General features: G+C 42.5%; 1 protein-coding gene across 7 annotated transcripts in view; it reads right to left on the bottom strand.

The window, feature by feature from the left end:
- Positions 1 to 20,138, bottom strand: part of Atrnl1 (attractin like 1) — a 522,384-nt gene that overhangs the window by 466,617 nt on the left and 35,629 nt on the right. For all 7 annotated transcript variants that reach the window (XR_001782587.1, XM_006527049.3, XM_006527051.3 and 4 more), the window contains 4 exons: positions 16,295 to 16,469; positions 13,717 to 13,804; positions 11,701 to 11,956; positions 9,489 to 9,672 (listed from right to left, as the gene is read on the bottom strand). Coding sequence is in view for 6 of the 7 variants with exons in the window: in XM_006527049.3 (XP_006527112.1) it covers positions 9,489 to 9,672; positions 11,701 to 11,956; positions 13,717 to 13,804; positions 16,295 to 16,469 (703 nt within the window). In the remaining variant the exon portion in view is untranslated. The remainder of the gene's footprint in view (positions 1 to 9,488; positions 9,673 to 11,700; positions 11,957 to 13,716; positions 13,805 to 16,294; positions 16,470 to 20,138) is intronic.

The following is a 20,138-nucleotide window of genomic DNA, read 5'->3' as shown; positions in this document are numbered from 1 at the left end:
TTTTAAAAGGTATTGCATTGTAAGAATAATAGTGTTATAATTAATGATTTAATGAGTAATATATCAATTTCATAGATCAGTTCTTTAAAATACTTATAAAAACCGAATCATGTAATAATCACTGAATAATCTGAATATCCTTATAACCACTTTGAAATAAATTCCATTGTTAAAATTCTATACATCAAAAGTCACCTTTAGTTCTCTTAAAGGCTATAGTTACAAACTACTGTTGAAAAAAAATAAGTTTGGTCTTAAAAATGTGGTTTTAAAAGCATTAAAAGAATACACCCCCCAAATAATGCATCTAATATAGCCTTCACACCAAATAATTAACATGAAAAATCCAAGAAGCATGATCCTATTTCATGTTCAGAAAGATTTTAGTTCCTTATCAAAATATTAGCTAAGCAGAAATCAATAGTAATATTTGACTAAAGTTGATTTGAGTTACTAAATCATGATAATAGCCAAATTACTTTGAGAAAAATGTTATTATCAGATAATGAACTCTCAAAAGGGTTTTGGTACAGGCTGGCACCAAACCAAGAAAATAAATAAAAATTTGTTCCCAACATACTTCCCGATATTTTTATGGATTATTTTGAAATTTCACAGAATGCACACCGATCACACTTCCGTGCACGCACACGATCTTATGAGTTCATGCTGGGTTCTTTGCATGTATGTGTGTTTTAAGGATGGCCTCTTGGGACTGGATAACCAGTCAGGGTATCTCATCTTTGGAGAAGACAATCTCTCTCTCAGCAGCCTTTAACTGCCTGTAGTTCTCCATCTATAGGCGAGGCTCTGTAAGATTTCTCATCCACACTGTCACATCAATCAATGATGTCATCACGCAGATCTTGTCCAAAAGTACAACTTCCCTGCCATATACAGAGGTCACGGTCTCGCAGCAGACATCCTGGCCCTCTGGCTATTCATCTTTCTGTCCCCGTCTCTGAACTTTGGGTTTCATTATGATGTCTCAGTTGGGGCCAAGCGCCACGCTGTATGTTGTTCTCCTAATTTTGACTAGTTGTTGATTTCTGCAGTGGTCTCTGTGGTAGTTTGAATAGGAATGGCCCCCAAACGCTCATATATTGGAATGCATGGTCATCAGGGGGTGGCACTATTTGGAAGGATTAGGAGGTGTGTAGGTATAAGGATAAGTGTTTAGAATAAAGTTAGAAATTATAAGTTTAAGAAAATGGTGGTAGTAAGTTCTCCTTTGAGCTCCATGACTTGCCAGCAGGGGTTGTTGGAATTACAATACCAGGGATTAATTCCTTCCTATTGAGTGAGCCTCAAATCCAACTTATGTGCCACTATCACATTATTGGGGCCATATTGGACAGCTGGGCATTGTGGTTCATAGTTTTTTACAAGAGGGTACTGACTGTTTTTTCCCATAGTAGTTTGTGGGGAATTGCAGGCTGGTCTCCAGTTGAGCTGAGGTCTGAACCCCGAAGGGTGATGATTCACCTTCATGACACGGTAGGCGTTCCCTCATGCTCCTGGAACTCTGGCTCCTGCCTAAGTTACCGCTCCCCCCACCCCCCACTGCACCCACAAGAGAAGCATGGACAGTAGTCACGTAGGCAATGTCCCAAGCTTCTGACCTTCAGGCTAAACTCCTCCCCAGTTACCTAGCAACCATAAAGACCATAAAAAGGGGTGTTCAACCCCACCTCGACCTCTTACTCTCTTACTGCTTACTCAAATCTCCCTCTTACCCCTCACTCTCACCCTCTCTCTCCTCTCTTTGTCTTCTCTCCTCTCGTCTCTCTGTCTTCTCCCCTCTCCTCTCTTACTCTTTCTCTCTAGCCTTTCCTCCCCCCCCTCTCTCTCTCTTCTTTTTCCCCCAGCATTTCTATAATAAAGCTCTTAAACCATAGAGAGTCTCTGCTCCATCAAGATCCGCTGCTCACTCTGGTCAGTGTTGGGAACCTCTTCCCTCATCCCTCTCTCCCATAACCCTGGGGCTACAGGGTGTGGCCCTGGGGCCTCCAGGTCGGGGGCTGCCCCTTGTCTACCCCCCCCCCCCACCTCCCGTCAAGTGGGTCAGAGGCTTGGATGTCTACCCGGGGCTGAGTGGAAAGCATCTGGCAGCCCTCCTGCCCAGAGCATAGGAGGAACTCTGGCCAGACGTGGGCTATCCTCCCCTCCCCCCCCCCCACTTCCCCAGGCCCCCTTTCTTTAGTTCCCATGGTAGTTTACACAGCCACTTTGGTTACTATGAGAACTGGTCTTCAAGGAGTGTCCCAGGATGCTTCCAGCTGATACCTCTAAGTGCTAAATTGTAGCACCTTAACTACAAGGACTCCTCTTATTCACCGAAGAAATCAGGGACAATGGCAGTATCCTATGTGGTTGTGAGGGTCTCTTGGACTCCCTGACCGACAAGCAGAAAAGAGGTGCCCCATGCCTGGCTTTTGTTAGATAGTCTGTCTCTTGGGGGGAATCATATCACCCCAAGTGATGTAACTTTATTTAAATACCACACACATATACATACACACATACACACCCTCCAGAGCACCTGTGTCCTTGTCCCTCTTCTCTAGAGCTCTTCCTGGACCCTCTTGGTCCCTATCCATCTTCCTGTGACTCTGGGTTAAACTGATCTCTGAAGTCTTGGAGCTAGGATCCACAAATGAGAAAGCACATGGACCATTTGTCTTGGTGGCTCTGTGTTATCTCGTTCTGTTCCGTGTAATTGTTGTCTTAATTCTATCCACTTACCTGCACATGTAGTGATTTAATTTTTCTTCACAACTTAATAGACCTTCACTGTGTGTCTCCTTTCACTATCCGTTCATTAGCTGGAGAACGTGTAGGCCGCTTCCAGTTTCTAGCTATTGTGAATAGTGCAGCAGTGGGCACGGCTGAGGAAGAACCTGTGGTGTACGACGTCAGGCCCTTCAGGGATTTGACAAGGAGTAGGCAAGGCTGGGTCTCAGGATAGACTTGATTTTAGGACTCGGACAGTTTTCTGATAGCTTTCTAAAGTAGCTGCCCCAGCTGGCAACCCCCCAATGGTGAATGAGGTCCCCATTTCCCCGCAGCCTCACTGGCATATGCTGTTGATCGTCTTGACCGTAGCCGTTCAGTCCAAGGTGAGATGAAATCTCAGAGCAAGTATCATGTGCATGACCCTAGCTGCCAAGGATGCTGGATACTTGTGAACTTGGCCATTTTTATTCTTCTTTTGGGAACTCTCTTCAGATCCACAGACGATTTTTAATTTTTTTAAATTGATTTTTTTGTTTGTTTCTTAGTACTTTGTATATTCTGTTATTAGCCCTCTATTGGGATTTATAGCTGGCAGCTTCCCTCCCACGCTTCCTCTTCATGTGGTTGATTGCTTGCCTTACTGTGGAGAAGCATTTGAGTTTTCCTAGGTCCCATTTGTCGACTGTTGGCTGTGATTCCGGAGCAAATGGAACCCCGTTCAGAGAATCTTTCCTGCACCTGTGGTTCCCTTTCAGGAATTTCAGTGTTTCCGCTTTCATGTTGAAGCCTTTGTCCCATTCAACGTAGAATTTTGCACAAAGTAATAGATATGCATCTAATTTCATTCCTCTGTAGTGTGGGCATTATTGGGATAATTTACTAAACCTCCCTAATAAAGATTTCTACCCCTCCCCCCCCCACACACACACACACACAGCTCTTACTGGAGACACAGTGAAATGTTTCTTTAAGTCTGAGGACTGATAAAGAAGAGTCACTGTGCTCTGCTCTTCACCGAGGTGAGGACGCAGTGGCCACAAAAAGACGACACTGAAAGCCGTAGAACCCAGAAGGATCTTATTCACACTACCCATGTAGAATCTAAACCAACCTCTGTAAAGGAACAAAAAATACTAACACAGATAATTACTAAAATCAGCAACCCTGACATAAAACATAAATATGAGTCTTATTTCCATCAAGGTAAAAACAGAAAAAAGAATTACGGTATTCATTGAATGTACAGTACCCTCCCCAAAGTTAATATGTATCTTCAAATCCAGAATGTGACCTCATTTGGAAATGGAGTCTCTGCAAATGGTTTGTGGCTAAGATAAAATGAAGTCACAATTTAAGTTATATAAATGAGGCCATATTAATATTAGATTCACACGGACCCTAAATTCACTGACTGGAGTCTCTACAAAGCAAGTCGCACATAGACGAAATTTAGATTAGAAGGATATAGTTACAGCAAAGAAAGCCCCAGATGTACGAAACACTGCAAAGGCAGGGACCACTTCCAGGGTCTCTGCCAGGATCTCAGTTCTGCTGCATGTTCTCCAGAACGCTGCGCATTCTCAGTGTCAGCTGTAAGAAACTGCATTCCTGTTTCTTAAAGGCATGAGGCTCGTGGTGACATGTAACTGCAGCCTTGGGAAAACAATACAAGTGTCCAGAGGGACAGCTCCATGAGTCAGGACACCTGCTGTCATGTCTGTCAGGCTAAGTCCAGTCCCAGAACTCATGTGGTTCAAGAGAGAACCAGCTACCCCAAGCTATCTTCTCCCTTCCATAAGCAAGCTGCAGGCTGTACACACACGCACACACTGCAGCCTGTACATATGCACACACACTGCAGCCTGTACACACATGCACACACTGCAGGCTATACACATACACACACGCTGCAGCCTGTACACATGCACACACACTGCAGCCTGTACACACATGCACACACTGCAGGCTATACACATACACACACACTGCAGCCTGTACACACATGCACACACACTGAAGCCTGTACACATGTATACACGCTCGGCTCACATGTGCCCCCTACACACTAAGGTAAGTATGAGTTCAAAACATACAGATTGCATTGAAAAGAGCATGAAAATATTAATCACCTAGGTATAATTTTGTTATTAATGTTTTCCATGCTATAGACAATCAAAGGGATGAATGAACTGTTATTGACCAGTGCCCAGGGAGTATGTATTGCACACACATGTACTCACATACACACACAAGCTCTACTGCACAGACACACTCACATACAGAAGCTTTTACTGGAAGACACACACACACACACACACACACACACACACACTTACCTCCCTAGACTGAAAATTAACTGTGAAACTAGTTATAAAAATTTGAAGATTATTTATAAAAATATAAAACATTGTGGAATACTGTTATTTAAGCAAAACACAAAGCACAGCTTATAAAACAAGATTTCCTTCCTTGACTATATACATGTAAGTTCTATTTATCAAATAATAAGGAAAGAATAGAAAAAAATCCACACTCTGAGAAAGCACAATTGCAAAATACAAAGTAAACCAATACTGCAGAGAGATATACACGATCTAGCAAATATAATAAAATGGACAGGATATTTGCCCGAAATTTAAAATAAGTACTATATGACAATAAATATAAGAAGATATTCTACGTTATTTGTGAAGGAGAAAATGCAAATTGAAATCTAAACTGGAGGGCGGAGGAGATGGCTCAGTAGTGAAGTGCCTGTCTCACAGGAAGCAAGAGGCTGCCTGTGACTCGGGATGAAGGGTGCAGAAGAGCAAATCCTCGGAGCTCACTGGCCGGCTGGCCGGCCGGCCGCATCAGTAAACTCCAGGGTCAGGGACAGACCCTGTCTCAAAAGAAAGGTGGGGAATAAAGTGGAAGCTCAAGGCAAATGTCTGACCTCTGTATACATGCATGAACATGTGCACAGGCATATGTGCACACACAAGTGTATCCACACAATATATAAATAGATGGATCAATGGATCGATAGCAAAATAAAACAGAACAAAACAAAGCCTACTCATCATTTCCCACAATCGATAGCAACAACAACAACAAAAAACAAACTAAAGGAAACAATATGAAACTTTGGGAAGAATGTGTGTAGGTGTGAGAATCTCATCAATGGTCAGAAGGCAAATGAGTAGACATCAAAATCGGAATATGGTTTGGGTAAGATTGGATGTAATACCATTCCCAAGTCCATGAATTTATACTCTGAGTAACTGAATTAGGAAAATGGGTATACTGACTTAACAGAATAACTAGAGCATCGAGACCATGGTTGTTCATTCACGCCAGATGCTCAGACACAGGGCTGAAATGCTGAGTGATCCATGCTCGCAGTACGTTAAGACTCCTCACATCAGTGCCACACAATCCTACCCACAATCCTTCACTGCCCTCGCCCAGGCCTGCCCCTCCCCACAAGTGATCACTTCATATATCATCTCTGTAACTCAAACGTCCTGAAGTGAGCTTTGTGTTTTCAGCCAGTGACTTTTATTTCACTGAGAAAGTAGAGAACTGAACGATGTATAAGTCCTCGCAGTCTTTTCTGCATCTGTGGTCACATAGTCTGCTGATTCTCAATGTGAAGTGCCTGCTCCCTCCCACCCCCGTGCTCCCTCCCACTGCTGCTTTTGCAAACACTCTTCCAGCAAAGTGCTCCCTTATTCAAAGTGCTCCCTTTCTCTCCTCCTGTCTTTTAAATGTTTGATTGGTCCTGGGTCAGGCTACAAACGTAAATTTCTTCAGCCTTAAAAAACGATACTCTCTTGACTCACTTCTCTAACCATTATCACTATTAATACATCTCAACTCCCCAAAGACTTGTCAGCAGTTTTCATGGTTTTCTCTTTAACCTAACAGCTTGATAACCATTCAATGAAGCAGTTGTTGGAAGGGGTTCAGGCATGTAATATGTAGGCATATTAAGTATGGTCATCAATATCAACTTAAATGCACTTCACCTAATAGCCAACTTACAAAACTGAGCCGTCTCCAAAATCTCTTGACAGGTAAATAGGTTTCAAGATCTAAGTCCCTGCTATTACGCACACACACGCACACACACACACACACCCCTACTGTCAGATATGACAGATATGCAAAAAAAGCATCATGAACTGTCTCATTAAACAAGGTTAATCAAAGCTATAATGACTCCAGACCTCTGTGACAAAGTTGAAGCCCTCTGGGAAAGGATAGCATCGGTCAGCACAACATAGAACCAAGATAAAAAGAGTCAACTCGGAGGAGTGAGAACCCGAAACGTCAAGGGGCATTTGTGTTTCTCCATTCTTTAAATGTGAACAGATAAGATCTAACTGCTTATGAAGTAGGGGTGTAGCAGCAGTGGCTTCGATGCCTCAATCCTTTCCCAACAGTGAAAATAAAAATGTTTGGTAACTAAACATTAAAATGTGAGCTTTTTTTTTTGGTTTTCGAGACAGAGTTTCTCTGCATAGCCCTGGCTGTCCTGGAACTCACTCTATAGACCAGGTTGGCCTCGAACTCAGAAATCTGCCCGTCTCTGCCTCCCGAGTGCTGGGATTAAAGGCGTGCGCCACCACATATCAAATTATCACAAACTAGTAGCATATAATATTAAATCACAGAAGTGATATCAAATATATCCCTACTTGTTAAGTTATAAAACAAGACATCTTAATTCCCCACCTCCACTACGGCTGAGATATGTTGTCTGAATCAGTTCTTGGTTGGTTGGTTGCTTGTGTATTTTTGTTGGTGATGGTGATGGTGGTGGTAGCAGTGGTGGTGGTAGTGGTGGTAGTGTTTTGAAAATGTCATTGTGTTGTTTTCTTTTGTTAATAATTTTCCATTAGGTACAGAATTTTAGGCTTTCTTTCAGACATTTGGAAGCACTGTGTCTTCTGAGTTCCATGTTTTCAGTTAAGAAGTCATCTACTGGATTGGTCAAGTGTTAACTGCATAAGTAACAGGATAGCAGATAGTAGAGTTCAACTCCCCAGGACCCAGATAAAGGACAGGTAGGTGTGGTCAGGGTGTGGCTCGCTGGGTGTGGTGAGGGGGATGTGGTCAGAGGGTGTGGCTGAGTGGGTGTGCAAGTAGAGTTCAGCTCAGCAGAACCCAAGTAAAATCCAGGTGGGTGTGGTCAGGGGGTGTGACCAGGTGGGTGTGGTCAGGGGTGTGGTCAGGTGGGTGTGGACAGGTGGGTGTGGTAGTCCACCTGAGTCTCAGTGCTTGAAAGGTGGAAGACACAGGCAGAGGATCCTTGGAGTAAGCAGGCTAGCCAGGTGAGCTGTATCAGGGAAGACACTTCCTCAGCAAATAAGATAAATGGTGATGTTTGAGAAAGACTCCCTGGCTCCAACTTCAAACCTCCACAGGCATGCACACATGAGTGCATGTGCACAAATGTGTGTGCCTACTACCACAGGAAAAAACGTAGACACGTGCATGTGCACTACCCACCGCGCACACAGCTTGCAGACCAAGAAAATCTGTCAGTTGTCATTCAGTCAGAGTTGCCTCCAAAACAGGAAAATGACTTTGCTCTTTGTCTGCATTCTGAGGGGATTTTTACTATGATTGTATTCATTTCCCCTGCCCTTGGTCTCAGGAAGCTGCTTCATTCTGTGGCCTAATCTCTTGGGTCATGTTTAGGATGTTATTATTCATTTCCCAGAGGAAGTCTCACAAAACCCTGTTCTCTTCAGACAATGCAGAAAGTTAAGGATAGACGTAGACGTGAAACGGTAATAAATCACTATGTAATAAACTATTTTCCTTAAGTGCACTCAAGCAACTTCAAAAGGCATGTTTACTGTCTTAAGACAAAAAGCCTAATTTCCCAGATTCTGAAAAACAAACCAAGTATAACAAAAATTATATTGTAAAACTATAAATACAAAAGATTTATAAAAAAAAACAGTGTGTTTCTAGAAGAAGATGAATGTCATGGCTATAAATATGTCATACATTAAACAAAAAGAGACAAATGAACCCTGGAGAGAATTCCAAGCGACCATGTTAACTGGGGAACCACGCACGGTAACGTCACTGAGCCTCCGTTGCTCTCTGCCTAGGAGCACTCGTGGGAATCCTGTCACCAGATGTGGTGGGAATTTATTATTTTGTACTATTGGCTGCATGACCATGTGTCATAGTTACCATTTAAGATTTTAAAAGTTCAAAATCTTCTCTGTGGCTTTTCCATACCCTCCGATACTGTGTAAACATAAGATATTATCACAAGACAACGGGGCTGGTACTCATAGGAGCTCACAGGGCTGGGACAGCACGCACAAGGCCTGCTCAGGCTCAAACCAGACACAACCGCATGGAGGAGAAGTGAACACAAACTCCCTCCCTAACCAACCAAGAAGCTATTTGCAACTGACACCTAGGAGGGAAAGCGGAGATCAGGTTTCTCCAGTTGCAACTGTTGCCCTTGACTAAACGAATCCACAGCTTTTGTGTGTGACTTTTTTGTTTTGGTTTGGGTATTTCTGGGAGTTTTGGTGGTTGTTTTGTTTGTTTGTTTTGATTTCTTTTGGTTTTGTTTTTTACTGAGAGAGAAAGAACATGAAGTTTAAGGGGAGGGAGGTGAGGGCGATCTGGGAGGAGGGGAGAAAGGGAAGGAATGCTATCAAAATATAATGGATGATAAAATGCCGATAAAGATACTGTTGCCCAGCCCTTCCCCATCTGTCACTCAACTTACTCACCAAGTCCTGGTGTTGACTTCGTACTTATAGAGGTCGTCCACCAGCCCGTACTTATTGCCAGGCAATGCTTTGTAGCCTCCGTGAACATAGATGGACTTGGTCACTTCGTCATACACACTTGTGTGGCCATATCCACCTTGCACAATGGCTCCTTTCGTTTCTGGAACTAGCCAAGTGTTTGAGGCTACAGCAGGGGAGAAAAATAGGTGATGATGTTCAAAACAACCAAAATATCACAAAAAAACCCCACACATTTTTATGTGTGGAGAGAGCAGCCTAACACTCAGTACTTAAAGCCACTTCGGTGGGCACCAAGGCAACCTAACCATCCTGCATGTCCCAAAATGAATTCTGAAACACTGAAAATCCAAGCTGTGTGCTTATAAAATAGGGGAAATTTTACTTATATGTACTTATGTTATTCAAAAGTAGTACTTAAATAAAATATACAACAAATTTATATCAGGGCCTCCTATGTGACAAACATTGAATATGTTAGTGATATAACAGATAAAAATTACATGACCACTACCCTTTTTTTATGTATATATAAGTACACTGTCGCTGTCTTCAGACACACCAGAAGTTGGCATTGGATCCCATTACAGGTGGTTGTGAGCCACCGTGTGGTTGCTGGGAATTGAACTTAGGACCTCTGGAAGAGCAGTCAGTACTCTTAACTGCTGAGCCATTTTTCCAGCCAGACCACTATCCTTAAACCTAAGCTAAATGAGAAAACTAAAGTTCCAGTATTCTCCTGACAATCGTTGGGTTCTAGGGACAGGCACACTGGTAAGCGATTTGAAGGGAAAGAAAGATATTCTCCTGCGCCTGTAGCAGCAGAGGACCAGGTAACTGCTGGGAACTGAGCTCGGGTCCTCTGAGGAGCACGTGCTCTTGACATGAGCTGGCAGCTCTGCAGCCCAGCAGCTGGTACAATGGAACACTAAAGCCCTCCTGGACCATGGTCAGGGAACTAATGACTCTGGTGTCTTTTAGTGACATCTAGCCACTGTTCTGTGCTCTTTGCTGTGTAGTTTCCAGGGTGAAAGCCCTTTAACTCTCCGGCATCAGACGCCTGGACATCACACCAGCTGCTTGAACACCCTTGGCCACAGCAGTAAATCTTAGTAGGAAACACAATGTGAGAGAAAAATTGATGGATCTTAATCTGCAGTGATAAAATACACAGAATGTTTTAAGTGCTCACGATTCCTATAAAACTCAACAATCACGATGCATCCCCACTTGCAACCAAGAAAACAGAAAGCAAACAAAAACTCGCTTAGTAGTATTTTGGTTATAGAACAAGCCGAAAGGAATTGAATGTACAGATCTTTCTTAATTCACCAAAACTCCAGTTGCCATTCTACATACTGATTACTCCTAACTGAGAATAAAAATCTGCCAGAAAACACACGGATCAGCTGCCAACCAGCACGGACGTTACTGTGCCCGTGCACTCCGGCGCCTGGGTGGTGCTGGCCACTGCTGAATGAGACTGGGAAGGACACCTTTCTCACACGCGCGTTCTTACTGTCACGTGACCCACAAAGGAGCAGTCTCACTGTGACTGTGGGCAGACTCTGTAAGGTCATTGATGTTGGTTGCATAGCAGTCAAGGACTGAGCCCATTAGTGCGGGACCCAGAAGTGAGAATATTCTTAGATTTAAACAGCAACTATAAGGCAAATGTGGACAAATTAAAAATAACAATAGGAAAAAAAATCACAAAAAAAAAACAGCAATAGAGAAAATCAAGTCACCTCCACACACTAAACAACAACCTCTCTCAGAAAGCAACAGTTTATCCTTGAAAATCTACCTTAAAGTAGCTAAAGTCCTAGCAATAAGACGTGACACCAAAAATGAAAACTCTAAAATTCATAAGCTACAAAGACATGAGGTAATTTCAGCTTTGGGTTCATAGGCAGAATCCAAGGCAACAGCACCCTCTGCTGGAATGCATCATAGCTTAAAATATTGGAAAATGAGCACATAACACCCCCCTCATCTGGCTGAGAGATGATACCCAAGTATTCAAGGACAACATTTTAGAATAATTAAAAAGATTATATTCAAAAAACCATTATGAACATAATTGCCTTATAATTCCAATCTAAAATAACTTAACGTTTTGACAAAGTAATTAGGAGATTAAAATAAGGATGCTCCCAACCATTAAAGAAATTACATTTTTAAAGAAACTCACAGATATGGTATTCCTGTATGCTGCTGGTATAGCCATATATTGCAGAATATCCAAATATGACAATCATGACCACGTCTCTACTGTCCAGCTCCATGATGTGTGCCGAGTGTCCCTCCACAGCGTACTGCTGACTGTGGCCAAGGACAGTGGGGGTTTTCGTGCTCCATGATTGACTGCGTACGTTAAACACCCATAATTCATCGGTGACGTTGCCATCACTGGTCTCCATTCTGCCTCCGTACATAAAGATGTTTTCCTGTGAGTTAAACGCACACATTAGTGCACAGAATAGGAATTTCTCGGCAGCCTGCATCAGTTCTTTAACTTACTCACACACTACATTTTGGAAACTGCTCACCGCACACTCCATCAATGGTAACGAAAGGGAAAGCTTAGCCATGGTTCCATAAGTTCCATTAATGTGTCTTAATTTAAATGTCCACATTATATACTCTATTAAGTATATTTTTGTTTTAAAACACATCAGAAACTCTGTGTTAAGTATTAACAACATATGGCTCCCACATGTCAGAAAAGCAACACCGTACACTGACTGCCATCACTCATGGACAGTCTGCTCAACATCTGAATGTCCTGGGTCCCCAATGGTTACACTTTCATTGTATCACCTATGTTAACCGTTCTTGCCACTCTCGACAATTCAATGTTTTCCAGCACCAAAAACATGGGCATCTGAGCATCCCTCAGAGTACATTCCAGTACCATTTATGGCTGTGGGAAGATACTACATACCTTCAACACTTACAGATTATCCTATTAATTTCACTCACAGTTGATTCACAGAAGTTATGCAAAAATGGTATAGACCACTATACTTCAGCAGACTAAAAAGATGTTTTCTTCGATTGGATAGACGTTATCTAAGGAAAACACTACACTAAAATTATACTTAATGGTGAAATGTAAGACGATTGCCCTGGAGACCAAGAATACGATAAGGATGCCTACTTTGTCATTTCCACTGAAAGGTCCACCTAGGGCAGATAAGCAAGAACTAATAAGGGCCCAGATAAAACGGAACAGAAGACAATTTCTACCAGCAGATTGTATCGCCTTCTATATAAAAGATCCTAAGAAACGAAGAGTTGTCCGGAGAATTCAGTCACGTTGTAGCATGAGGTCAGAGCACAAAGTGCATGTTTGTCTACACACTTGGGATAAGCAATCTAAAAGCAAAGTTAGCAAAGCAATTACACTGAACACCAAAAAGCACAACGTGTTTAGGAGTCGATCTACAAAAAGAGTTTAAAACTGAAGTTATAAAAACACAGCTGAAATGTACAAAGATATGAATGGGAAAACACTCCACATTCAGGGATCCCCCGCCTTTGTCCACAGAGGTGACAAAGATCTCCACGTCTGTGCACAGCACTCAGCTCCATCTCTGTCACAGAGTTCTCTGCAGAATCAGAAATCCCATGCTAAGAGTCATCTATAAGAGCAAGGGCTACGGAAAAGTAGACCAGTCTGTCAAAGCGAAGAGACTTCTTTAAAACAGTACAAAGCAGGTCTGAAGACAGTGTGGTCTGACATAAATCAGCACAGGAGAATGAGGAGCCCAGAGACGCACTGGTGATAAGAGACGCGCCTGTGGTCAGACGACGCTAAGACTACTCAATGAGAAAAGGTGCTGCTCTGTAGTAAATGTGGGAAACACAGACACGGCAAAACCGTGAGGCTGAACCCGTACTGCTCGTCATACCCCTAATTTTTAAAAACGGATGAAATAGGTAAATGAATCCAAGAGGCAAGTCTCCGAAGCCCTCCTTCCTGAGTAGGAAACCAAGTGAGAAGCCGGCCCTCTGTGACGCAGCGAAAGCACATAAAGCGATGTTATAGAATGTCGGTCTAGTGGACCTAACCCTAGGGTCTCTAACCCTGAGTCTCTCTGGTCTACCGTTCTCATGGAGGGCTTGAAACAAATCTGAGGTCTACTACTTCTCTAACATAAGCTCTTAAGACAACAACCAAAATGTTTGTAAGCAGGAGACCTACCTGATAGAGGGCAAGAGAATGTCCGTATCTCTGAAGAGGGCCCCTTGATACAGCACCTACATTCCATATACTGCTTTCTAAATTGTAACTAAAAACAAGAAAACAAGCTAGGTTAGCAGGCTAAAACTCCTTTTCGGTTCTTTAATTTGGGTGTATGTGTCTCTTCACTTGAAACCAAATTCTCTTTAAATTCTGAAGGATGTATAACTAACAAGTTTATAGACCATATTAAAACTGTTGATGAAGCTTCAGTTGAGAAATACCTCTTCTTGCTGGGCAGTGGTAGTGCACGCCTGTAACTCCAGAACTTAGAGGCAGAGGTGGACAGATCATTGAGTTCAAGGCCTGCCTGGTCTACAGAGTAAGTTCCAGGATGGCCAAGGCTACACAGAGAAACCTTGTCACAAAAAAATAAAATAAAAAAGGAAAGGAATATTTGCTCTTATGGTTTAACATTTTAATGCACAATATACAGGACTCCAGGCATGCCTCCATAGTTACGAGTCCCTATACTCGCAGAGGACCCGCCCATAACTCCAGTTCCAGGGGATGCAAAGCCCTCTTCTGACACCCACAGGCACCAGGCATGCTTGGTTGGTGCACACACCTACGTGTAAGCAAACACTCATATACAATAAGACAGAATTTAAAACAGTAATTTTTAAAAACTTTAAGCAGATATGTAAACTTGAGTAGGCCATTCACTGCTAGGATAAGTCTAATTGCATTTAATAATTGCAGTGGACTCATAACTTATAATGAGTTCTTCATTTTCAAATTAAAATGAAACCCAGTTTTCCTTAGAAACAGATAAAAATTTCTGCCCTTTTTACAAGTTATTTGCTTCTAATATTAATGCATGTGTGTGAAAAAATCATCAAGAACTATGTATTCCCCATGTATAAATATAATTGTACAAAATAAATCTAGTAGTATAGGGCATTTTATAAAAGAAAGCTAGTCTTGGATTATGTGACACAAAAGTGTGGTTTCTGGAATCTATTGGACATGACCTGAAGTTCTAAACCACGCCTCTGAAATGCTTCGGCCTCCGAGCTCCAGCTGGAACCGCGGCCACACTGGATCCACACTGGATCTTGGTTTGGCAAAACAACCTGTAGGAGCTTGAAGGAGACAGCGCTGCTTCCAGGCCTTGTGGCCCTTCTACAGGTTGAGTGCCATGATCCCCAAACACTCCAACCACTCCCCCATCCGCTTGTGTTGGTTTGGTTCCTTAGGTCTAACTAGATCAGCAAACATGTATCAGATGGGATTTTTAATAAAACAACTAAACCCACTGTGGCCTCACTGCCCTTCACGCTAGAAGGCTGCTGCTCCCAGAGTCTGTCAACCCAACTACTCCCCAAACCTGACGAAGATCAACACCTTCAGATCAAATCCTTGGCCACTCTTCTGCGTGGCGTGGCTAATGGCCAGCATTTGATGTGGGTGGCTGTTAGTCCTTAAACCCGCTCCTCTCTGAAGTCATTGCACCGGGTGGTTTCCCTAAACCCCGCATTCCTCTTCAAACTGCTCGCTGGTTTCTCTTTCCCTCCCAACCTTCTTGTGATGTGGCGGCTGGAGCTTAGTCTTGCTCTCCTCTATATACAACTCGTCCCCTGTATAATTCCATTCGAACTAAATCCTCGTTTCTAGTCTTCTTCCAAAGAGCCCTGTTCTGACTCAAATGGTCAGAGGGAGTTTCCTACAGTGTAAGTCAAAGCCTGCTCAGAAACTGCCATGATTCACCCCACACAGGGCAAAGCTTACATCCTTCTTCACTCCTCCATTTGCCGCCCTCGTCCTTTCCTTTAACTTAACCCTTTCTTTTCATAGACCTCTTAGCAAATCACATGGCTTCCCAGTGAAATAGAAAACTTATTTAAAACACTCCACAACCACCAAAAACAGCCATCCATTGGACTGAGCACAGGGTCCCCCATGAAGGAGCTAGAGAAAGTACCCAAGGAGCTGAAGGGGGTTGCAGCCCCATAGGAGGAACAACAATAAGAACTAACCAGTACCTCCAGAGCTCCCAGGGACTAAACCACCAACCAAAGAAAACACATGGTGGGACTCATGACTCTAGCTGCATATGTAGCAGAGGATGGCCTAATCGGTCATAAGTGGGAGGAGGGGCCCTTGTTACTGTGAAGGTTTTATGTCCCAGTATAAGGGAATGCCAGGGCCAGGAAGAGGGAGTGGATGGGTTGGTGAGCAGGGGGAGGAGGGAGAAAATAGGGGGTTTTCAGAGGGGAGACTAGGAAAGGGGATAACATTTGAAATGTAAATAAAGCAATTACCTAATAAAAAATAAAAATAAGATAAAAACCTTGCATTAACATATTCTACAGCTATGCATACATAATTGCATGTATGAAAAAGTAAAATAAATCACTCTAAACGGGTATTAAAATTTTTATACAAAACAAATCCCCATGTATAGTGACAAATAATTGGGTTTAGGCATTGACTGCCTATGGTCTCAAATTTAGCAAATATATACTACCTCAGAAACAGCCATTTATATATTTGAACAATAGAACTTTGTTATGAAAATCTAAAAATAAATACTTACTTCAGAACCATTTGAAAAGAACTGTAGTTAAAAGTATATCCTCCAATCACCCACATGAATTTCCCATGTAAAACTGCTTTATGTGAGGCCCGACCTACGGAAGGGCTGAAGGGTTTAACATTTGGCAAAATCCAGTAAGACTCAGTAGAAGGGACATTCAGAGAACAATCTGGGCCTGTTTAAATAAAAAAAAAAAAAATCAAGCAACACATTGAATTAAACAAAGATCTTACATTACCGAAGCAGATCACACAGATGAAGAGAATCTAATGTTCATTGTATTAAAAATGCAATACAAGCAATAGTCTGACCGTACAACGTAGAGCACACCTCTAAAACCATCAGGCAAAAGGCTGAGGGAAGAAGACCAAAAGGTCATGGGCAAATTAACAACTCAGGTACATAGTGAGACCCCAGCCCAAAACCTTCCCTCATGAAAAAAAGACTGACATATAACTTGCAAATTAATCCTTAACAAGGAAAATATAATCAGATTTTAGCATGTTCTAATGAATATCATAATATATTCATAACTTGTTAAATACCACGAAATGTCCTATTTACACTTTAGTGTGCTTCTATAATATTAAAGTGGAAAACAACATCCTCAAATCCGAGTTCGGTCTATTACGATGTGACCTTAGACAAATCTGTTTACCTTGCCCAGCATCAAGCTTTCATACATAAAGAGGAAATAAAAGTATTCACAAATGCTATTAAAAGTTTTTAGTATTTCGCAAAAAGTATATAAAAGACATTTATAAATTACACGCTATTAAACAAATGTGATAATAAGGATCACATTATTAAGGACCAAACTGGCTTCAGTAGGTAGCCTCGCATATCAGAAAATTAATAATAATAATAATAATAATAATAATAATAATGTTTAGAAACTAAAAATTTCGAGATGGGCATGGTGGCTCACACCTTTAATCCCAGCACTCGGGAGGCAGAGGCAGGTGGATTTCTGAGTTCAAGGCCAGCCTGGTCTACAGAGTGAGTTCCAGGACAGCCAGGGCTATACAGAGAAACCCTGTCTTGAAAAACCAAAAACCAAAAAAAAAAAAAAAAAAAAAACGTATAAAAATTTCATAAAGTAATAACAATTATTAGTTTAGAATGACGTCCAATAGCATAAAACTGGAGCAACAACTGTCTCTTATCCAGACTCATGTGACTGATTAGGTGTCCTCATCCATAAGATATAGACGGGGTGATCAGTGTCTCTGAAACCCGGTAACAGAAAACCCGGTAACAGAGGAACGCACTGTCACAACACCCAGTGTCACACTGCACTGCACTTCCTGTTGCTATACTATATTTCCTGTCACTGTACTGATGCTTCCTGTTGTACTTCCTGTCACTGTCCTGCACTTCCTGGCCCTGTACTGCACTTCCTTGTGCTGTGCTATGCTTTCTGCCACTGCACTTCCTGCCATGAACTTTTTGCAGCACTGCACTTTGTCACTGCACTGCACTTTCTGTTGCTGCACTTCCTGTCACTGTGCTGCACTTCCTGTCACGCACTTGTCACTGCACTGCACTTCCTGTCGCTGTACTTCCTGTCACGTACTTGTCACTACACTGCACTTCCTGTTACTGTACTTCCTGTCACTGTGCTGCACTTCCTGTCACTGCACTTCCTGTCACTTCACTCTGTCATGCACTTGTCACTGCACTTCCTGTTGCTGTACTTCCTGTCACTGTGCTGCACTTCCTGTCGCTGCACTTCCTGTCATGCACTTGTTGCTGCGCTGCACTTCCTGTCACTGTACTGCACTTCCTGTCGCTGCACTACACTTCCTGTCGCTGTACTGCCTGATGCTGCACTTACAGATACATGTGTACAGGCTGAGTCCTACATCAACACTGGCTGAACCAGGCCAGCATCTGCTTCTTTAGAGAACTGTGTGTATCCTGTGTGTTTCTCGCTATCCAAGATCTGCCATTAGAATCACATGTCGTGACAACCTATAATCACGTTACTATTTAAGTCACTTGAGGTCACCACCAACCACAGCTACATAAAGCAATAAACCCAAGATAAGTGTGTGTGTTCTGACTGCTTCAGGAACTGGCCTGGCCATCCCCTATTCTCTCCCTCTCCTTATTACCGAAGACAAAGCAGAATTGGAATTAAGCCGCTGGTGACTACACTGGTTTCTAAATGTCAAGATGAATGGGGAGGTGCCGCTCCTTTCAGTTAAATCAAAAGTGCACGCTGGCTGCCCTCTTCTGTCAACCGCCATTTACAGGAGATGGAAGTGCTCCCCCCAGAGAACAAATGGTGAGGTGACTGCCCTTACTGCTAACAGCCAGGTTTGGGGCTTTCAGTGGGAGAGCAAACCACTCAAACATCACTTTAAACAAAACCCAACCCAGCGGCTGAGTGCGGACCTCAGTAAACCTTCACTCTGTTCAATTCTCTGAAAGCTGAGAAAGGTAAGGAGAGGAGACGACTGTGGGGCTGGCAGAGGCTGGTTTACAAAGAGTGTGTGGGAGGGGGCGTGTGGGGGCCGGAGCAGAGATAGCTCCACAGAGTGACCCGCCAGGGCTCATTTGGATGGCAACAAGCAGTCCAGCGCTGATGATGGCACTGGCCGAGCTGGAAACGTCGCCACTCTGATGCAGTAAGAGAATCAGAGATTATGGAAGGTCAAAATACCAGCATTCAAAGGAATCTAAGGGAGGTATCAATCCCGTGAGTGCTTTTAAGTGACTCTGCCACAGTAAAAGTGACTGTTGATCGGGTGGGCACAGCAAAGGGACCAGAAGCAAAGCACGGAGAGAGAACTGAAACAAGAGCTACTCCTTGTGATGACAAAAACTGGGTTGCGAGTACAGAGTCTGCTGCTGACGACGATGTGGACACTTGAGGATAAGACTTAGAATATTGCTTGGTTAGGGAAGAGGCTTGAGAGGGTAGACACCGGTGTTGAAAAGTTCTTCTCGGGTAAGATGCAGTGGATCACACCAACCCTATTGATCTGCAATCTGACCTCCCACGGCAATTGCAGCCATTACCAGTAACCACTGGTAGCCATAAAACTGAGGCAAGACCCTCCCCCAGCAAAGGAGGCTCAGTAACATCACAAGTGACTGTTACCACTTTGGAGCAGTAAAATGTTTTTAATTATGATTGTACATTTTTATAATAGTTTCATTGTACATTTAAAATTATAATTGTACACGTATACAGTATTGTATAAACATATAATCACACTGTGCTCTGGGAACCTAGGAAAAATACACATGATTCACTATATTGCAACATTTATTTCATTATAACCATCCAGAATTAAACTTATAATAACTCAAAGATTATGTGCCTTCATTTAATATGTTAGATATATTGTTTTGCTCAAACTAAATAATTGGTCACAATGTTTAAAGTGAAACTAATTCCTACAGTGCCTTTCTTATATCATTTAACATTCCTATATTAATTTGCTATATCCACCATTTTTCTTTCTTCCACTTATCATTTAACATGTATACTGAAATCTCAAATTCTCCAAAGAATAGGGGAAGGGGGAGGTGGGGGGGGAAGCAAGATGAGAAAACATCTTTAAAGAGTGCTATCTTCCAATTCCACTGAAAAGCATTTGTTACAGCAGAAAAATAGTCTGCATGTGTACTAGGCTCACAGAAGCAATCACTAAAGCCCTACTATCTGTTTCAATGTATTTTAAATGCTCTCAAACTATACAATGGTTAACTTTGCAAGCAATAAGTCACATGACTGGTAGTCATCACTCTACAACCTTTCTAAGAATATGGTTCACACAATTTAGGTAAATTATGTCATTATAAAGGGGTGTCTGTTTGTCTGTCTAAGCAG

This window comes from Mus musculus, chromosome 19 (genome assembly GCF_000001635.26).
Source record: "Mus musculus strain C57BL/6J chromosome 19, GRCm38.p6 C57BL/6J".
In the NCBI taxonomy this organism is placed as follows: Eukaryota; Metazoa; Chordata; class Mammalia; order Rodentia; family Muridae; genus Mus; species Mus musculus.
This window is presented reverse-complemented; position numbering and strand designations above follow the sequence as displayed.